At 39.1% G+C, this 22,489-nt stretch overlaps 1 protein-coding gene and 1 pseudogene across 1 annotated transcript; one reads left to right on the forward strand and one right to left on the reverse strand.

The window, feature by feature from the left end:
• Positions 1-13,364: 13,364 nt before the first annotated feature.
• On the reverse strand, positions 13,365-14,390 carry LOC123609816 (trace amine-associated receptor 6-like). The gene has a single exon (XM_045500879.1). It carries the CDS (start codon positions 14,388-14,390, stop codon positions 13,365-13,367), a length of 1,026 nt encoding a protein of 341 aa, XP_045356835.1.
• A 5,166-nt stretch (positions 14,391-19,556) lies between these two features.
• Positions 19,557-22,489, forward strand: LOC123609954 (annotated as a pseudogene).

Here is a 22,489-nt window from a genome sequence, read left to right on the forward strand (position 1 = left end):
ATGACCTAAAATAAATTTATCATTGATGAAGTGCTCTTCAGCATGTGACCACTTGATTTCCAGCTCAATAGTCAGGGTTGATATTTCAACACAGTAAAAAAACTGTAAAGCAGACAGAGGCAATGACGGTCAGAATGCAAGCTATGCTGACAGGCAGAGCCAGCCCTGGAGACGTCCTCCTTAGCCTTGCATTGATCTTTCTTTCTTTCTTTCTTTCTTTTTAACGTTTATTTATTTTTGAGACAGAGAGAGACAGAGTATGAACGGGGGAGGGTCAGAGAGAGGGAGACACAGAATCTGAAACAGGCTCCAGGCTCTGAGCTGTCAGCACAGAGCCTGACGCGGGGCTTGAACTCACGGACCGTGAGATCATGACCTGAGCCGAAGTCGGATGCTTAACCGACCAAGCCACCCAGGTGCCCCAGCCTTGCATTGATCTTTCAAGAGCTGGATCAGGAGGAGCCTTTGCAGTCTGGGGAGGACTTGTCCCCAAAAGTATTTCTGAAAGATAAAAACCAGATGAGATCAAATTGATTGAAAAACCAGAGTAAAGCACAACCCAAGATACACACAGTATAAGGTTACCAGAGACGTAAGAGCTGTTCTTTCCAACAGAGCCTGGGAAAAATCCTAAGCTCCAGAAAGAGCAATCACAAAGAGTAAATGGAAGGAAATATTGAAAGCAATTGTAGGGGAAGCTTTTTCTGGGTAAAAGAAAGGTCCGAGGCTTCACATTGAAAATGCGAAGAGGACAGACAAACAAAAAAGATCACACAGGCAGCAATGCAACAAATACAAAAAGAAAATCTTAAAAGCTCCTAAACAGGGACCACCAAGAAACAGCTTAAAATTAAGGGATGGCCATCATGCCGGCATCACGCTGCTCCTCAGAGTACTTGTCCTCGAAGGCCATGGAGAAATTCTTTTCCAGTTCTCAGGGACTTTCTTTTCTGAACCAGGATTCTAATTCTGGTTAAAATTGTCATTGTAACTGAAGTCCTGTAAAATTCTTCAAAGCTAACTGAGAACCCCATGTGTCTGTGTATATATTTGAGCAGACCATGAATCTATAGAACCAGGTGAGCCAGATCGAATGGAGGAGAGTTGAGGCAACCTTCAGGAAGGAGCGGTTGTACTGTGAGCCTGTGTTGGAGGACAAGAGGGTGCATCGACTCCGGCCCTGTGCACACCTGGATGCTGCTGGAGTGTGGCCGACACTCTACACGAATTCACGAGATGCCTGCAATCAGACCTTGTGGGGGTTACATAAGCCGCAGCCTGCATCCAACAGAGGATGGTTTAATTTAGATTATTTAAAATTTTTTTTCAACGTTTATTTATTTTTGGGACAGAGAGAGACAGAGCATGAACGGGGGAGGGGCAGAGAGAGAGGGAGACACAGAATCGGAAACAGGCTCCAGGCTCTGAGCCATCAGCCCAGAGCCTGACGCGGGGCTCGAACTCACGGACCGCGAGATCGTGACCTGGCTGAAGTCGGACGCTTAACCGACTGCACCACCCAGGCGCCCCAAATTTAGATTATTTTAAAGATAACTTTCAGTTTCAAGCCATGAGGAGTCTACCTTCACAGTCTAATGTCTAGGTGGTAACGGGAGTGTAGAAAAATACATGTTTGGATTTGGGATTGTTGTGTCCCTTGAATTCAACCACCAATGCCCTATAGTTAGGGAATGAGACTCTTGTCAGAGGGTAATTCAAATAAAATTCATAACCATGAATGGTCACACTCGTATACTACAAATAAGCGTGTATGTTTTTGCAGCATTGATAATAATAAGCACTGAGGCATAAAGAATGATCCATACAGAATCCGAACGGTCAGATAGGATCAATCGACTGGAAAATCAGAGTCGAGAGAAAGACAACCCAAAAAACCCTTAGTATAAGGTTTTTAAAGAGGTAAGAGCCATTCCTATCAATAGAGCTTGAAGGAAATTCTATTATTTTCTCAATGTGACCAGGCACACTCAATATAAACTTATTAAAAATGTTCTATATTTAAATGAATACACATCTATTTATTCAGTAAACATTTATTGATTATCCATTATTTCCAAGTACAGTGTAAGGTCCAGCTGGGGGTATAAAGAAGAACAAGAGGGACATTCTCCTAAGTCATGAAGTTTTTTGGGATAGACAACTATGAACAACAGATCACTAGAAAGCAGAGAGTAATGTCATGGACACAATGATCGTGGCGGTTCCTGAGAAAGGAGGACATACAGAAATGTTTCTACAAGCTCTATTGTTTTCATCTTTGTACATGGAAAAACAAAGAGAGACTTTGCAAGGGACTGTTAAATACACGAGCAAACATAATCATACTGTTACTCATAATAACGTACTAACAATTGATCCGTGGAAAAAAGAAAATGAAACTTCTAATCTCAACAATGATTAGATGAGATGGGGGGATTTGTGTGGAGAAAAGGTGCAAAGGAGCCAAAGAATGAATAGTATAAAAAAACAACAAGATCATGGTTGTGCATGATGTGTAGGCCAACCCTGACTTAGCAGTTAAGATACAGTTTATCTGAATGGCCCTCCCTTCAGTCTCAGGGGGAAAAGCTTTGTACAGTCAAATACTATTTCCAAGGGGCCCCTGGGTGGCTCAGTCGGTTGAGCATCCAACTTCGGCTCAGGTCATGATCTCGCGGTTCGTGAGTTTGGGCCCTGCATCTGGCTCTGGGCTGACAGGCTCAGAGCCTGGAGCCTGCTTCAGATTCTGTGTACCCACCCACCCCTGCCCCACCCCTGCTTGTGCTCTGTCTCTCTCTGTCTTTGAAAAATGAATAAACATTAAAAAAAAAATACTATTTCCAGAATGAAGGAGTATAGATGAGTGGAAAACTATGGATTAAAATGTTACACTATAGGGGTGCCTGGCTCAGTCAGTAAAGCGTCTGACTTCAGCTCAGGTCATGATGTCGTGGTTTGTGAGTTCAAGCCCCGCGTCGGGCTCTGTGCTGACAGCTCAGCCTGAAGCCTGCTTCAGATTCTGTGTGTCCCCATCTCTCTGCCCATCCCATGCTCATGCTCCATCTGTCTCTGTCTCTCAATAATAAATAAATGTTAAAAAAAAATTGTGTTACACCAGAGCAAATCAATTACTCCTTCCGACGTCCCCATCTCCCCAAAGAACTTTGCACTTTTCTTTATGATGCTCACACTTGCCCTTGGTAGAAGGAAAGTCCCGTGTTCCAAATGGCTCCCAATGACCTGAATACAGAGGTCGGGCCACAGTCTCCTCTGTAAGGAAGAATAGTTGGTGTTTGCTGCACTTACTCTCTGCCTGGCTATGAATAAGATCCTGTTGTTGCACAAATACGCTACCTTGGCCTTCTACTCCCTTCTTTAAGCCTCAGGCTCCTCACTTAGGAAACAGAAGTAATAACATTGGCCCTCTTGCAGGGTTGTTGAGAAGACTGAGAGTGCAGGTAAGGGATCCCATGCACCCAGTGAGAGGGCTCCGTGACATGGATACATCATCATTAGGTTGAAATGATTTATTCATTTCATTTATGAAATCATTCATTTATGAAATGAAAAGGCTTTATTGTTATATCTTTCCAGTTCCAGAGCCCACATGTTGCATACCAGACAGAAGCACTTAATAAATGTTCACTGATGCAAAGGCCAATAGCAAAGGCAGCACGCAACCAGAATAAGTTCACAGCAGAGGACAATGAGGGAAGTAGCTGGTGTCTTCCAAGCGAAAGTTTCAAACACTTATAAAAGTACCATAGTATGTTGGTCTAGGAAGAAAGTGGTAAAAATGGAATGGTTTGTCGAATCTATTTGAGAGGCTACCCCCCAAAAAGAGAGAGAGAGAGAGAGAGAGAGAGAAAAGACAAGTGTAAATGTATTAAACTAGATGTTGAAAGCGCTTGCTTGAATCCAGAAGCTTTATGATATTCACCAGAGTTCTTAAACACTTTTGTTTTAGCTTCTTTATCTTTAAAATGAGTCCGGAGGAGGATTCTCTAGCTGTGGAACAGAATGAGAAAACGTCGTTACACTAAAACCACTGGGATCGTAAGACATTGACGATATTCAGTGTTGGAACTGAAGAGTTGTGGGTAAAATGATACTAAACATTCTAGGGTGCCTTTAATCATATACAAAATCCAATAAAGACAAGAGAGAGATAAGAGAGTTTCTCATAAGCACAGTAGAATTGGAAATGATACACTATTTCAGGAAAGGTTTCCCACTTCACAGCATTTGTGTAAGAACAGAAAAGTTGTGTAGTAGATACTGTTGATGTAAATTATTCTAGAAATTTGAAAAATACAGCAAGAATATTCTGATAGATATTCACTCCTGCTCCCAAGATCTGATACTCAGTCTGTGAGTTCGAGCCCCATGTCTTACTCTGTGCGGACAGCTCAGAGCCTGGAGCCTGCTTCAGATTTAGTGTCTCTCCCTCTCTCTCTCTGCTCCTCCCCTGCTCATGCTCTGTCTCTCTCTGTCTCTCAAAAATAAATAAATGTTAAAAAAATATTTAAAAAAAAATCTCCGTGTCTGATGGCAATAAAAGTAGAGCTGTAACAACATCAAGTGACGTATCACATTGTTCGTGGGGTATAAAGCACCCTTCAGTCTTAGTACCAAGAAAAGTCTCTGAAATAACTGGCTTGGTTTATCCATGGTGAATTGCATGACTAGTGCAGCTTTGTTTTTTCACCCATGAACCAAGTTTGTGGGTCATATGAAACGTATTTTGCAGATTCTTTCTTGGCTTCTTTTTATGCCCTATATTTCAGTTTTCTTTCTCCTTTTGAACATACTTTTAATTTACATTTTCACCTATATCCTTGAAGGCTTCTGTAAGTAGTTTTTGGAACAAAGTTCAATTTCATGAATAAAACATAAATTAATTTGAATATTAATCGTAACATGATGAATGACCATCTTAAAACCCTTTCTTTAAACATATGTTAACTGGCAAAATTTCTGAAGCCTACTGTAATTCTATGCGGAGACTTACCAGGAAGAAGCTAACTGAATAAATGTTTTTTTATGATGCCATTTATCTTTCCCATTGTAAATGCCTGCATTGATATTACAGTTAAGAGATATGTCTCTTGACTGATTTTTTTCTGACTCTGAAATCACACGTTTGGACCCATCAATCTGAACACCAGGCAGTGCAGACCCATTCCTTTACCCTGTCAGAGCAAAGAGCCACTGCCTCCTTAAGTGTCTCTTAGTTGTATTTACAGTTTATTAAAAAAATATTACAAGGAAACAAAGAGAAGATATAGCTTGAGCTGAACTAATATAAAGTAATCAAAGGCAGGGTTAGAATAACAAAAATATACTAGGTCCTTTATATTCTTGTCTTAATCTTTCTGAAAAATCCTACCAGGGAGTGATTAGTAAGCAGAAAAGTACAGTTAAGCTCAGAGGAAATGAAGCAGCCTAAGGTCATGGTGCTAAATGGCAAAGTTGGCATTGCAGTCCAGGCATTTCTGGCTCCAAGGCCGTGCCGTTTCCTTCCACAAATGGGTTTTGATGTTGCATTTACCAAAGAACTATGAACTTGAACTGTGAGCCTGAATTTAAGTGTTTGGGTCAAAACTGAAGCATACTGCGATTATGTCACATGAGAAGATCTTGCACAGTTATGATTCATTTTTCTTCTTCCCAATGCCATGTTCATTGTGAATCTATTCTCAATCTATCACTTACACTTACTCAGAAAATATATTTATTGTTGAGGAATTCTCTCTCAAGATCTTCTCTGCCAAGTGACCATCAGTTTGATGGCTTTTTGAAACCAAGGATGAAAGAAAGCATAAATTAAGGGGTCCATTGTTGAGTTATAGTAAGCAATCCAAACCAATATTTCATAAATATATGTGGGTGTGATGAAACCCAAGAAGGCATTGATTATTGGATCAATGAAGCATGGCACCCATGAAATCAGGAAAGCTATCACTGGTAGCCTATCAGTGATAGCAAAAGCTATCACAGGAAGGTGATTCCCAGGTAGACCAGAGGGTCAGTGACAGCCATGTATCTATCGAGAGAAATAAAACCCAAATGGTAGATAGAAGCGTAGCAGAAAGACCCTTCGAAACAAGAGTGAAATTTACAGTAACTCTCCCCAAAGTACCAGCAGCTCTCCACGGACCTCACTGTGCTTAAGGACATGACAGTCACCCCCACCAAGAAGTCAGTGCGCGCAAGCCAGGGGCACGATCAGAAAGTTTGTAGGTGTGTGCAGCTGCTTGAAATGAAGAATCAAAATCATCACCAAGAGGTTTCCAAATATGGTCAGCGTGACCCCAAAGTCAAACACTGCATAGAGAATCATGTGGGGGCCTGGTGAGTAGGCAGTTTTGACACAGGATCTATGCAGGTTCTCAAAGCACTTTTGCCCAGCTGCAGGGGGGAGCAAATCACTGCTCATGATTCTTCGTTTCGATACCCGGGAAACTGTCTTCTACGGCTAAGAGTGGCATTCCAGTTTTCAAAAATCCTTAGGGAAAAAAAAAAAGATACATACAACATACCAGTAATTGCCAGTACATTCTTTCCCTATTTTTTTGTGAGTAAAATTCCCTATTTTCATGTTTAAAAAGTGATTGATTTATATCCTCACCTTATAAAATATTTCACTTTGTAATGAATAAGCGGTTAGTTTTCATCTTTACATAAGATGCTGTTTATTTTAATTAAAAAATATTTTCCCCGTATCGCCTACTGGTTCATATCTGAGAAGCATTGGTCATCAAAGAGCTGTTATGTGATGTATGCATAATGCCACTTTTTATTAGCATTTTCCCCCTAAATTTATCAGAGCTTTATCAATGCCCAAATCACTCTGCCCCCTCAGGAAAGTAGCCAAATAATTCCAAATACCCAGAGCCCTGAAGATTGAATCCCCATAGTGCAAGGTGTGGAAAGAAAAAAAAAATCTAAATAATGATTATCTTTAGGCTAAAAATAAGTTTATACTCTTCTAATTTCCAGATGACATCTGACTTTTTCATGAAAAAGAAAAAGAAATAGTGCCTCTCCTTCAAAACTTTTGTATAGAACTTGAAAGCCATATTGTTCATTCTTACCAATTACTGGAGACTACATTATCATTTTTGTAAGAACCATTTATTTATGATTCCCGTTTGTCACTAAAACCTTCAAATAAACTCTTTCTCCTTTTCATTGTTGGTTTGTGTTAAAGAAATTAAATGCATAATCATTTATTAAAATCTGGAATGTCTAAGGTTGAGTTTTAATAATTCTGATTTGGAAAAATGGGGGTATAGAAATATAGCGTTTTCTTCATGGAAATACATAAAGGAAGTATATGTCCACCTAAAAAGCAGGTTTCTGCTAAGGCTTTTTATTTTTTTTTTTTAAATTTTTTTTTTCAACGTTTATTTATTTTTGGGACAGAGAGAGACAGAGCATGAACGGGGGAGGGGCAGAGAGAGAGGGAGACACAGAATTGGAAACAGGCTCCAGGCTCTGAGCCATCAGCCCAGAGCCCGACGCGGGGCTCGAACTCACGGACCGCGAGATCGTGACCTGGCTGAAGTCGGACGCTTAACCGACTGCGCCACCCAGGCGCCCCAAGGCTTTTTGTTTTTGTTTATTTGGTAGTTTGTTTCTAAATGGGAACTGTTGGGAAGATATTAAAGACGAAAAATCTTTGGAATGCGGATATTCCTACAGTATACTTTAGATTTTACCATTGACAAAGTTCTTTTTCGTCTTAGCTTTCTAGAACAGAGCTCAGCTTTCGGCTTTGAAAAAGATTTTTGTTTTTAAATAAATGAGTTCTGGTCATTTTTAAAAACCAGCTTTTTCATTATGAGGGATAATTTGTGTATGGAAAATTTACACTTTTACAGTGTTCAGGCTGATGACTTACAATAAATAGATCCATCTTTGCCATCAAAATATAGAACATTTTCAATGCCGCAGCAACTTCCTGAGCCTTTTGTAGTAGATCTCACCCATTTCTCTTCTCTTGCCCTAGGCAACCAGTGATCTTCATTCTACTACTACAGATTAGTTTGTGAGGTCTAAAAATCACTCAGGGAATGAATCACACAACATGTACTCTTCTGTGACCTTCTTTCTCTCAGCTTAATGTCTGGGAGATTCATCCGTTTATTGGCGATATTTAGTGGTTCGTTGTTATTGCTAAATAGCAATCAATTATATGAATAAATCACAATTACTTTATCCATGTACCTGTTGATAGACATTTATTGTGTTTACTTTGGGGTTATTAGTAACAGACTCGCTATCAACATTCATGTGTAATTCTTTGCGTAGACATATGTTTTCATGTGTTTCTGGGAAATACCTAGGAGCAGAATTGCTAGATCATATCGGAACCTTATGTTTAACTGTACAAGAAACTACAAACTGTTTTGGAAAGTAATTGCACCATTTTACGTGCCCCAAAACAATCTGTGAGCATTCCACCTGCTCCAAGTTGTCTTCAATACCAGTATTCCCATTTCTTTTTGTTTTAAACAGTCCAGGAGATTAGCAGTATCTCGCGATGCTTTTAGTGAAATGAATGGTGATATTAAGAATCTGTTCATGTTATTATTGGCCATTGATGTATCCATTTTGGTGAACTATTCATTAACATTTTTGCCCACTTGTAATTGGGTTTTAAGAGTTCTTATTACTACTGAGTGGACTGGGTACAAGTCCTTTCTAAATATATGTTATGAATGTTGGACTTTTCGATTTCTTGAGAGTGTTTTTTTGATGAGTAAAGGTTTTAATTTTAATGAAGTTCAACTTTTTTTTGGTTAGCGACTTTGTTTCTTACCTGAGAAGCCTTTGCCTCATTGTCACAACTATTTTCTTCTATGTTCCTTCTGAAATTCTTGTAATTCTACTCCTAATGTTTACTTTTGTGATTCATGTCATATTAATTTTAAATATATTGTGAGGAATTTTATTATTATTATTATTATTATTATTATTTGAGGTTTAGTAGCATTAGCAGTAGTAAGATATGGGTATTTAGCACTTTCAGCAGCATTTCTTGAAATGACTATTCTTTTTCCAGTGAATGATGTTTGGTCTTTTGTCAAAAACCAGTCAAGCATGTACATGTGAACCTGTTTCTGGACTCTCTATTCTAGTCTGTTGATCTTGTTTCTGTGTTTAGGTTCATACCTGATTGTCTTAACCGAAACATGATAGTAAGTATTAAAGTCAAGTTATGTAAGCTTTCCACCCTGCTGTTCTTTCCAAAATTGTTTTGGCTATTCTGTTGTCTTTATGTTTCACACAACTTTTAGAATCACCTTGTCAATTTTTAGGAAAAAAACAAAACCTGTGGTTTTGTTATTGGTGTAAAATTTCATCTATAAAAGTTACAGAAAGACATACTGAAATATTTGATCAGGACAGTGAATTTGCTCATTTCTCCTTCTAGTTTTGTCATTTATGGTTTACGAGTGTAGATATTCTACCACTAACTGTATACATATTTAAGATTGTTATATTTTCCTGGTAACATTTAAGGATTGGACATCCTAATAATATTGAATCTACTAAGTCTACATATTATATTTCTCCATGTATAAGAAGCCCAAAGAAGAAAATAATGGTAACTAAAAGTGTTTCTTTTTTTTTTAACAAAAACTAAGGCAAGAAAGGAGCAACAGGGAAACAAAATACAAAAGTAACAAATGAGAAACAAATATCAGATAATAGAATTAACTTAAATATGTAAAATTTATATCAGATGTAAGTGGATTAAACTCTCCAATTAATAGACAAAAATTGTCAGGCTGCATAAAAATAGTAAATCTCCACTATTGCTGTCTAGAAGAGACACACTGTTTAAAGGAAAAAAGAATTAAAAAAATATATGCTATTCACATAATGAGCATAAGAATGCTGTTATGGCTGTATAAATACTGGACAATATAAAAATCCTGACAGATCATACCTTCAGAAATAAAGACCGAGTCCATAAAATGATAAAAGAACTATATTCCAGAGGAATTGAATCTTAAGATGAGTTCTCTGAATAGGTTCTGGGTTTCCTGGAATTGGTTCTTTGATGCATTCATGACCCCATTTCCAGAGGTAGAAAGAGAATTTTTAGCCCATAGCCTACAGTGGCAAAACATTTACTCAAATTATTATTGTAGATACCTGTAATCAAGTGCCTACAGAAGACGAGACTCTGGTGACCAAGGATTTGCTGCCATACCACATTTTAGTTAAAATAGAAGTGTAATACATTGGTTAGTTTCTTTTAACTGCTCTGGAGAACCTGGAGAAAGAAAATGATGAGCTTGAGAGTCTTTGAATTCTTTGCTCAAGGCCCATATGAAGGATTGGAACTTCGCTGAATACTTCGAAAGAATCCCCTCTCTGCCATAGCCATAGCACTGAGTTTCTGAGAACCAAGCCCCAGGCCCAATTCTATAGCTGGCTGAATTACCATGCAAGCTGATTTCTCAAACTCCCAGAGCATCTTTTGCTAAAATTCTGGCATTGGTTAGGAAATAAAGATTCTAAATATTAGAATGTTGACCTATGGCAGGTCCTGATAAAACTGATTACCCCTGCCCTCTAATTCTCACAAGCCTTTCTCTGCTGGAAGAGGCAGCTGGTCCACTTCTGCCTGAGGAGGTCACTCTCCTTTGTTTCAAAAAGCTATAATGGCCTTCCCTGGGGAAATTGCCTTACAGCGCACCACTGACCCTCCTCAGGACTTCCCTTAACACCTTTTCTTGCCTCCAGAACTGTAATTACACTCAATTCCAGCAGCCCCAAAGAGAGAAGTACAAAGGTGATCCATGAAAATGTGCAACTCAAAACAATATTAAAAATATTTTGATAACATTAAGATGTAACTCTTAAGATACTTTAACCACTTTTAAGAGGTACTTCCTAAAATATACCAATGCAGCTACAATTTAGTTTCCTTACGTAAGACAAAATATGCTGGGATATATACTCGATGAAAATCCTCATTTGATGAAAACAAGCAAACAGACAAACCTGACTCAGTACCCAAGTAAAACAGATATTGTGAAATAGTAATGTCAATTTTGATACATTAATTTTTCATCACAAACACCGCAATGATAAAGATAAATGACACAGTAACCCCTCCATATATACACACATTGTCCATTATACATAAAGTTAGACTTTAAAAGAGCATATGGAAATATACATATGTAGGGGCCATATTACTTATACTGTTATGTAATCTGGGGTTTTACAATCAGGGTGTTTGGGTTTTGTTTTATTTTTATTTTATTTTATTTTATTTTTAATGTTTTTTTTTTTGTTTTGTTTTTTTGTTTTTTTTTTTTTTTTGAGACAGAGAGAGACAGAGCATGAAGGGGGGAGGGTCAGAGAGAGGGAGACACAGAATCTGAAACAGGCTTCAGGCTCTGAGCTGTCAGCACAGAGCCCGACGCGGGGCTCGAATTCATGGACCGCGAGATCATGACCTGAGCCAAAGTCGGCCTCTTAACCGACTGAGCCACCCAGGCGCCCTTGTTTTATTTTGATTTTAGTCAAAAAATATATTGTGGTTGTTTTTCCATGTCAATTTATACAGAACTCATTAGCACTTTTTAACAGTTTCATAATGTTCCATTACATAGGTGGAGCATAATTTATTTAATTTATCCCATATTGACCTTGGCTTTTCCCAGTTAATAATTAAAAGTTATACAATGAATGTTATTGTCATGTTTGCTTTCTTGGCTGGCTCCTTTCTTAAGATTACTTTCTAGAAATGGAGCTATAGAGTCAAGTGACACATATGTTTTAAATTTTTTTTTTTAATTTTTTTAATGTTTCTTTTGAGACAGAGAGAGAGAGAAAGAGAGAGAGAGGGAGTGCAAGCAGGGGAGGGGCAGAGAGAGAGGGAGACACAGAATCTGAAGCAGGCTCCAGGCTCTGAGGGGTCAGCACAGAGCCCAGCCGTGGGGCTGGAACCCATGAGCCGTGAGATCATGACCTGAGCTGAAGTTGGATGCTCAACCGACTGAGCCACCCAAGCGCCCCTTAAATTTTTAATTCCTCTCAGAAAGGAGATACTAAGTTATAGTCTCCCAAGATGTATGTAATTATAATCTACTTGCATGAAAGTATCCAATTTCCCATACTCTAATATCGGCTATTATAGAAACTTCAAATATTTGCCAATTTGGTATATTATACCATATCACACATTCATTAGCATTTAAAAGTTATTTTTAGATTTGCACTTTAATGTGTTTATTAAACATTCGTATATTTTTTCTCTGTGGAATCACCAGTCACATGCCCAGTCAGGTGTTAACCTTGTCTTACTGTTATGTTAAAGCCTTTACATGTTTAAATCTATTAACTTTCACCATGTGTGCTGCCCAGACTTTTCCAAGTGTAACTTTTTAATTTTTCCCGAACTAGGCTTCGTTTCCTTTGAATTAAAAAAAAATTAAATTGAGTGCTTGAATCTATACAGATGTTCAGTCATGATTTCTACCACGAAAAATTCTAAAAACACTAGTTTTTTTTAACATCTGGAAATACTAGTTTTGATTTTGTTCATGATATGAGGCAAGATGCTTAACATTCTTTTCCAAAAAGCTGTATGCCACACCATCACTTCTTAAATAATCCATTCTTTCTCCATAACTTGCAATGCATTCTTATTTTTGTCATCAACAATGTACTACTTTGGATATTTTTTATAGAAAAAAAAATGCCAGAAAAATGCCCTCCACAACAGCAGAAAGGTAAAATAGCTCACTGCGTAGGGTGAGAAAACAGTCCCATGAAAGAACAATCACCAGTGTGGAAATTGCATCATCTGTTCAGAATTATTCCATAAAATATGCCCCAAAATATAAAACACGAGTCCATTTCGGAGTCTGAAATAAGCCTCAGAGAACTATAGGAGCTACAGAAAAAGACCAGACCCAAGAAACAAGCTGCTTAAAATGGAAGTCAAGTGCTCAGAGTCCAGGGATGACAGGGACAGTGCGACTTTCACAGGGAACATGGAACCAGGCAACCTTTGAAAGTGACACAAGGGTAAGCCTAACGAGAAGCCTTGAAAAGGAAAATAATTAACAATTGACAAAGCAGGGAATGCACAGATTTGAAGACACTAGAAAATATGAACTTATGTCAGCCATTTTTTAGTAAACATATTTCTTTCAAATGCGTAAAGGTGTTCACTGAGAAAGTAAAAACATAAAATTATGCTACTGAAACTGTGGCATTATTTCTCCTCTGCAGTTTGATGGGTCATCTTCATACAGCGTGATTCATGCCACAGTTCTGGGGAAATTCGCACTCGAGCAACAGATTCCTCGATTTGAAATTTAGGATCATTAAGAAAACAGGCTTATGGTTGAGGAACTGTCTTTTAATACTTGACCACTTATAATGAGTTTTACTGCTCTCCTAAACCAAGGGTAAAATAAAGCATAGATCAAAGGATTTACAGCAGAGTTATAATAAGCGAACCAGCAAAGTATCTCATAGACATAAGAAGGTGTTATAAACCCCCCAAAAGAATCAATGAATGAATCAATCATGTACGGTAACCAGGAGATCAAAAATGCTACCACCGTGATACCCAGGGTTTTAGCTGCTTTTCTCTCTCTCTTACTCACCCTGGTTTTGTATGTCCCTGATGCTTCTGTTTTGCTACTAATGTTTTCAATCTTTATAGCCTGTTTTCTAGCCACAAGAAAAATATTACTGTACAGCATCATCATTACAAAAGTAGGTGTGACAAATAATAGCAAATCTATCAAAACCCAAAACTGATTTATAAGTGGCTGACAACCGCCTACGCAGCTGAGGGCACTTACTAATTCCTCCAGCCCGTCATCATGAACACCTGTGAAGAACACGGCACCACTGTATACAAGGGGCAGGATCCAGGAGATGCCGATGCATGTCCCCGACACGGACACCGTGAACTTGGTAGGATAGACCAGAGGCTCAGTAACAGCGATGTACCTGTCGATGGAGATGAAACACAGATGGAAGAGAGAAGAGTAACAAAACGCCACATCGAAGCAACTGTGCAGGCTACAAAAGCTGGCCCCAAAGTACCAGCAGCCCTCCACAGACCTGACCATGCTGAAGGGCATGACAGTCACCCCCACCAGAAAGTCAGCACAGGCCAGAGAGGTGATGAGAAAATTGGTTGGAGAGTGCAGCTGCTTGAAATGCAGGATTGAAATCACCACCAGGAGGTTTCCAAAAACGGCCAGCACAGCCCCCAAGCTGAACAGTGTGTAGAGAACGAGCCGGGGTCCGGGCGAGTAGGGGGCTTTCACGCAGGATCCGGTCACGTTCTGGTAGCAGAGCTGCTCGGATGCAGAGGGGGACGAGTTGGTGCTCATGGTGCTGCTGCAAACAGCTTGTAAACGTGGAGAAGTTCTGCCCTTGGCCAGTCGCACCAAGCAGAGCGGTTTCTTATTTCCTAAGGCGGAGAAAAGATCTTTTTAACTGATACCCCTGTTGTAGTTATCAGATATTATCACTGTGCCCTGTCATATGCATTTTATTTTAAGCTCACAACATATAAAATAGTACTATGTTCAATTTAAATGCTCAGTAAATCTTAGCTATTAGTATCATTTTTATTTTTACTCTTTGGCATGCAGTTGAGCCAATTTTTTTAATCCAATACGAATTTTACTTCACGTAAGACTGTGGCAAATTTGCTTTTGCCACAAAAGATTTTGTTTATCTTGCAACTTATCGAACGTCTTTTATTACCTGCTTTTGATATAGGGGATATTCCTTTTTGCCAGTTAGCGATAATCGTGTGACTTGTGTTTTATTAGTTACCTTTTACTGCCACCCCCCACAAAACTGTCTGTGACGTTAATGACAAAAAAGATCCCAAGAAGCACCACCAAATCCCATATCTCAAGTCATCGCAAATCAAGTGGAGTCCCTGTAGGGCAAGGTGTGAATAGAGAGCGGAAACTTAATATTCTCCACTTAAAATTCATATTTTGACATAGAATAGCCTCCATACTAAAACCCAACAGAGACTATGTGAGAAACATAAATGAAAGGACACCTCACTCATATAAATAAATGCAAAAATCCTGAACAGAAGTTTAACAAACCAAACCTAGAAATATACGAGATGATAATGCATCATGATTGGAGTCGACACAAAGAAGGGAAGTTTGCCTTAACATTAGAAAGTAAAATAATACAATTCACCATTTTAACATATCTGAAGGAGGAAAGCAAATTATATAAAGTTCAACACTTATTCATTACTGAAAAAATTCTTAGCGGGGAGCCAGGGTGGCTCAATTGGTTAAGCATCCGTGATTTCACGGTTCATGGGTTCGAGCCCCGCGTCGGGCTCTGTGCTGACAGCTTGGAGCCTGGAGCCTGCTTCAGATTCTGTGTCTCCCTCTCTCTCTTTCTGCCCCTCCCCTATTTGTGCTTCTCTTTCTCTCAAAAATAAATAAATAAACATTTTAAAAATTTTAGCAAAATAAAAATACAAGAAATCTTTGTAGGTATAAAGGTCTCTACTGAAAATGCCTATTACATATAATATACTCCAAAGTGCTATTTGAGAGCATTCTCTTTGAGTGACAAGGCAAAGATGCTTCAGTAATCACAAGATTCAGAGGGTAAGTCCTCCCACAATACCCATAAATTCATGTGCAGTCCAATCATTCATGCATGCATTGTCCATGCTTATTTATTTAGCATCTATTTGTATCAGAGTCTTGAAGATACAAGAATAAGCAAGGAATGTGTCCTGCACTTCAGGGGGTATCCATGTTAATATGAGAGACAGACGTAAAACAATAACAGTTCACTGTGCTCTGAGTTAAAGTTGACACATGTAAAAAGGGTAAAGTGAAAAATGACATCAGAAACTAATAGAATTGGGTGAATACATAGAATTCACTGGGGGTATAGATTGAGAGCCAGATCTAGAAGGCTCTTAATACCTTCCAGGAAGGTATTAATGTAAAGAACAGGGAAAGTTTCAAAACTCTGCACAGCTTTGAACACCCCAATGATCATTTTAGATTTTATCCTATGACTAGTGCATGCAGGTAGAGAAAACATATTGATTAGCAGGTGAAGATCTCAACTACCACAGAAGGCAATTTTCTTGATTTTTCTGTAACTTATCTTTACCTCTCTTATAAGCCCCCATGTCATGGGATGCAATAGACTTAAGTTCAGTCAATTTGGGTTTCCCACTCACTTCTCCCAGAGTAGCTATGTAGTCTGCCTCATTTCCACACGAATCGATTAGGATTGTGTCTGTAGGTGTCTTCTAGGATGAAATGGCCATCTATCTCCAAATGGAAAAATGGATGTACACACAACCCGAAACTCTGCATAATGTGCTTAACAATAGCCGCCTCTAGACTACGAATCCGATGTCTCTTACGCGCGTTCCAGACCACCCACGTGTGGCACAGTGAGGGGCATGCTGCTTTAGCTTTTTCAGATTTCACAGCCACTGTACCCTCATCAATCTTTCCTCTGTCTCCAAGAAAAATGCCACTTTTGTTGAAATTGAGATATTAATTCTTAGTTCTCTGCCTTCAAGGCCTTCCTTTTCGGCGTCCTCAGCTAAGACTTGGAGATTTGAGTCATGTCAGAGTAGTCTGTCATTTTCTCTCTAGTTTTCCTTCCCTCCTTCCATCATCTCTCCCCTCCCCTCAGCCTCTGCTAATTACTTTCAGGATATTGAAAACATGCTGAAGTTCTCTTTCAACTCTGTCTCGTCATAGCAATCAGGTATTTCTCAGCCTACTATAACTGCAGAGCACCTACCTAACATCTTTGTATGAATATTCTTACATTTCGGATAATAGCTCATTATCAGATTGTTATGGCTTTTAACAACCTGTTTTACAGAAATCCTTCCTAAAACATTACAGAAATGCCGGAAAAACCCACAAGTATCTTCGTGAATCACGGGGCACAGATTCAGGTATGCAAAACATGCTACCGTATTGTTAAAGCAACTATCACTATAACAGTAGCAAACAGCTTTTGAACACTTGCTATATCTAAGTGTTTTATACGTATTAAATCATTAAATCGTCACAGCAAGAAGAACACATGAAGTCATCGTGACTATTTTACTGAAACATTACAAGTTAATCACTTGCCCAGGGTAAACGTCTAGTAAATGGTGAGCTGGGGATTTGCATCCAAGCAATTTAGCTCCAGATTTTGTGTTCTCTATGCTCTACAATTATAAATTTACCTCATTTCTGGGCCAAGCTCCCTAACCTCCAGGTGATAGAAACTTCCTCTCTGTCAATCTGGGTTTTCTCTACCTTCCCTACTGTGTCAGTCACCCATCAACAGTGATTCTGTGGATTAGAGACCTGATCTGGGTGACCATCTACCTACAATGATGTCCAATAAGATGTCCTTCCTGGTCTCTGGACTTTGGTCCTCCTCTGTCACAGAGTAGTCATTCCTCATATCTGACAGCAAGGCTCCTTTAATTCTTACTTTTATCGGCCAATTCCAGTGCCTTTCTCAGAAGAATTCAGCTACGCTTGTGGCATCACAGGAGTCAAACATTTGGTGGGGTTTCGAGGACCTGTCATGACTCCATGGCACCCTCAGGGGTCAGGAATTTTTACTGTCCTTGTACCATGCAGAGCAGTGAGGTGCTCTGTGGTGCTGTCTCAAGCTGCATGCACAGACAGCCTATGTAGCCATTTCTGCCCCGTGAGTTCTGCACAAGGAAGGAGAATGAGTTTCCCTTGCACTTGGATCTTTTCCCCTTAAACCTACCTGACTATGTTAGTTTCCTGTGGTTACTGTAACAAATTACCACCGCCCCTGATGGTTTAACACAGCACAAATTTATTCTCTTAGAATTCTGGAGGGCAGAAACATGGAATCAGTTGTACTGAACCAAAATCAATGTGCCTACATAGTCTCACGCCCTCTGGAGGGTCTGGAGGAGAAGCCATCCTGGCCTCTTCCGGCGTCCGCTGGCTGCTGGCACTCCTTTGCTTCTGGCCCCAACACTCCAATCTCTACCTGTGTGGTCACACTGCCTTCTTGGTGTGTGTCAGCTCCCTGTGCTTCTTTCTTATAAGGACACTTGAGATAGCATTTAGGGCCCTCCCAGTTAATCCAGGATGATTCCTCCACGTCAAGATTTTTAATTTAGTCACATCTGCAAAAATATTTTTTTCCAAACAGGATTAACAGTGGTAGGTTCCAAGTATTAGGATATGGATCTCTTTCAAGGGGCTATTATTCAACCAACTGCACTGGCATGTCAATTTTTGCCCTTTCTCAAGCCTGTCCCAGAGAGGGAGAGATGGGGCGCTCCTGTCTCAGAGATCCCCACCACTTTCTCCCTTATTTTGGCCATCGAATTATCTTTCCTACTCTTATTCTGGAATACAGGGAAATTTTGATAGTGTGCATAACTTCCTCAAATCTAGTGACTATCAGCTCTTTCTTTTCTGAATAGGGCTTTGGCTTTTAAGGTTAAAGTGCTTGGAAAAAAAAAAAAATCTGTCTTGCTCATTTCAACTAAATCAATTAGAACACAATAGACGTTCCAAAGAGTTTTTTCCAAGTTTATCTTTTCTAAACTTTATTATATGGAAATTTTAAGTTTATGTTAAATCTTCCAAAATTTTCCATTTGAAACTATGAAAGTATTCAGTAGTTTTTCTAGATTTTTATGGTTTCGAATTAAAACAATTTTTTTAATGTTTATTTATTTTTGAGACAGAGAGAGAGAGACAGAATATGAGTGGGGGAGGGGCAGAGAGAGAAAGAGACACAGAATCTGAAGCAGGCTCCAGGCTCTGAGCTGTCAGCACAGAGCCCAACGCGGGGCTCAAACCCACAAGCTGTGAGATCATGACCTGAGCTAAAGTTGAATGCTTAACCAACTGAGCCACCCAGGCACCCCTATGGTTTTGTATTTTATACTCAGATCTGTACCAGGGGAACATCGATCTATTTAGATACAGATATAAATATAGATATAGATATAGATATAGATATAGATATAGATATATAGATATAGATATTCAAGTGTTTGTAGAGGAAGGATATAACTTTTTTCCTCCAAGGTAAATGTCCAAACATAATTTGTTGAATATATCATCTTCTATAAATATATGACATTGTACGTTTGCATTATAACCAACAGTGACAATATTTATAATACGTTATGACAGGCAGCTATTCCCACATGATGTTGAAGAAGTGAAGTGAAATAAACATGTTGGAAAGATAGTTATTGTTATAAATACATCATTTTGTCAATTTCACAATGGAGAGATGGCCTAAGGAGAATGTCCCTTAAACATCAAATCTCAGGCTTGAGTCAGATCTGAATTGGATGTCTGATTCCCTTGCTGTTGGAAGAGCACTGGCGAACAAGAGGAACTCAACTCCTCGCTAGAGCATGAAACAGAGGGAGCTGAGGAGATTTAAGACAAGAACTCCAGCAAAAGAAAATGTTGGAATGAAAGTTGGCCGAAAAACACAAGAGTCTAGGGGAAGGCCAAGAGCACATGACATTAATAGAGAAGAGGAAGAAGAATATGAGCATTGAAAGTAACAGGGAGGTAACTGTGAAAGGTGAAAATACCAAGAAATCACACCCTCAGAAGGCTGGGAAGTGGAAAAGTGACAGGACAAGAAGTGGGCAGAATCAGCAGTAGGAAGTAGGTCTGTTCACCACGTCAGTAAATCTGTCTGTGGCAGATGCTTGGAAAAGCTCACTTTAAGCAATGTTTGGTTAAATCTGAGGAAGACTTTTTTCAAATTTGATGTCATATTCACACACCGTATCCCATGTCATAAAACACGGAAAATTCCCAACATCTCACAAATACCTCAATTTTAAGTTTAGGCTGATCTTGAAAACACATTTGTGGCGGAGAAGCTACCCTGTAGTTCCTGAGCAGTTAGGTTGTTTGACTTCTCTCCAAATCTCAGGGTAAATAAAACCAAAGATTTGGTCCTGAAGTTTGAAATCCAGGCCTAAAAGTTTGTTACCAATTTGAACGAGTCTTCTCCTATTTTATTATAATCATTGATGCATTTGAGTTTAAGTCAACTATCTTAGTATTTTTCTTCATTCTTCACATTTTGTCTTTGTTCTTTTATCAATCTGGACTCATTTTAAATTACTTTTTTATTATTCACTCTTTCTCCTATGAAATTATAAATTGGACTAACATTATTCTGTTGGAATCCTGGAGTTTTAATATGTATCCCTGATTAATTAAATTCTCCAATAAGTTAATAATTTTGCCAATTCAGGGCAATGCAAAAGATTGCCAGAAATTTCAATATACACTTTAACTCCATTTGTCTAGGCCATTTTATTGATACTGTGGTCGTTTATTTTAATTCTGCGTATAATTTAAGTCAAAGAGACATTTATTTTTACTTTTAGCATTCATTTTATTTTTCTGATATTGACACTCTGTGGCACACTTCATTACTTCCCACACTACAGTGTTTCCTCTGGGATTGTTTTTTTTCTGCCTTGAAAACTCCTTTAGCTTCTTCCTTTTGTGTGGGTATGCTGGCAACGAAGATTCTTGGGTTTTGTTTATCTAAAAATATTTTTATTTTGCATTCAATTTTGAAAGGTATTTATGCTAATTTCAGAATTCAAGGTTGTCAGTTATTTGTTATAAAGGCTTTAATGATCAGGGCACCTGGGTGGGTAAGTCAGTTAAGGGTCCAACTCTTGATTTAGGCTCAGGTCATGATCTCAGGGTTCGGTTCCTGAGACGGAGCCCAGCGTTGGGCTCTGTGCTGACAGCGTGGAGCCTGCTTGGGATTCTCTCCCTCTCCCTCTCTCTCTGCCCCTCTCCCTCTCATGCACACACACACTCAAATTAATAAAGAAAACATGAAAAAATAAATAAAGGAAAACATTCCTAAAAATCACTGTCGAAAATAACCTACCAAGTTCACACACCTTATGCTATAGGGATTCCATGCAGGGACTTTCCCGTTGATGGCATTTATTTATCTGGAAGGACTACATGTCCTAGTAAAGCAATGCTGAGATAAGGATAAGAAGAGGTGATCCTTCAGTCCCAGAGTTACATACCGTATCAATGACTGTTGCAAAGAGAAATGCTAAAGGTAGAAAATAAAGATATTTATGACTAAAAGGAAATTTTATCAAATTAAGGCAACCAAATGTTTTTTAATTGACATCAACCCCTCAGTAATCTTTTATTATATAATTTTAATTTTATTATAGAAATCAAAAGATTTATCATAAAAATGGTAGATTGAAAAATATAATAAACATCCTATCTGATCATTCCTTTAGACATCCTTGTGGATTTTTTCCCAGATGTGTTGAGAAGTAAAGTCCCACTTCCTCTGTGAAAATGAAGAAACACAGAATCCTCCACATGTAAACAGCAGCATCAGGAGCAGCACCTGTCCTCACCTGCGGCCCAGAGCTCTGCTACCAGAACATGACTCTGACCAGATCCTGCGTGAAAGCCCCCTACTCGCCCGGACCCCGGCTCATTCTCTACACACTGTTCAGCTTGGGGGCTGTGCTGGCCGTTTTTGGAAACCTCCTGGTGGTGATTTCAATCCTGCATTTCAAGCAGCTGCACTCTCCAACCAATTTTCTCATAGCCTCTCTGGCCTGCGCTGACTTTCTTCTGGTGGGGGTGACCGTCATGCCCTTCAGCATGGTCAGGTCTGTGGAGGGCTGATGGTACTTTGGGCCAAGTTTCTGTACCTTCCACATGTGCTGTGATGTGGCATTTTGTTACTCTTCCCTCTTCCACTTGTGCTTCATCTCCATCGACAGGTACATCGCTGTTACTGAGCCTCTGGTCTATCCTACCAAGTTCACGGTGTCCGTGTCGGGGGACATGCATCGGCATCTCCTGGATCCTGCCCCTTGTATACAGTGGTGCTGTTCTACACAGGTGCCTATGATGATGGGCTAGAGGAATTATCTAGTGCCCTCAACTGTGTAGGAGGTTTTCAGACCGTTGTAAATCAAAACCGGGTGTTGATAGATTTTCTATCTTTCTTCTTACCTATTCTTATTATAATAACTCTGTATAGCAATATTTTTCATGTGGCTAGACAACAGGCTAAAAAGATTGAAGATACTGGGGGCAAAATAGAATTGTCATCAGCTACTTATAAATCCGGAGTGGCCAAGAGAGAGTGAAAAGCAGTGAAAACCCTGGGTATTACTGTGGTAGCATTTATGATTTCATGGTCACCATATAGTATTGACTCATTAATTGATTCTTTTATAGGCCTCATAACCCCTCCCAAAACTTATGAGATTTGCTATTGGTGTGCTTGTTATAACTCAGACATGAACCCTTTGATTTATGTTTTATTTTACCCATGGTTTCGGAAAGCCATAAAAGTTGTTGTGAATGGTTGACTTTTCAAGGACAGTTCAGCTACCGTGAATTTGCTCTCTGAACAAACGTAA

Source organism: Leopardus geoffroyi, chromosome B2 (assembly GCF_018350155.1).
Source record: "Leopardus geoffroyi isolate Oge1 chromosome B2, O.geoffroyi_Oge1_pat1.0, whole genome shotgun sequence".
NCBI classification, from domain to species: Eukaryota; Metazoa; Chordata; class Mammalia; order Carnivora; family Felidae; genus Leopardus; species Leopardus geoffroyi.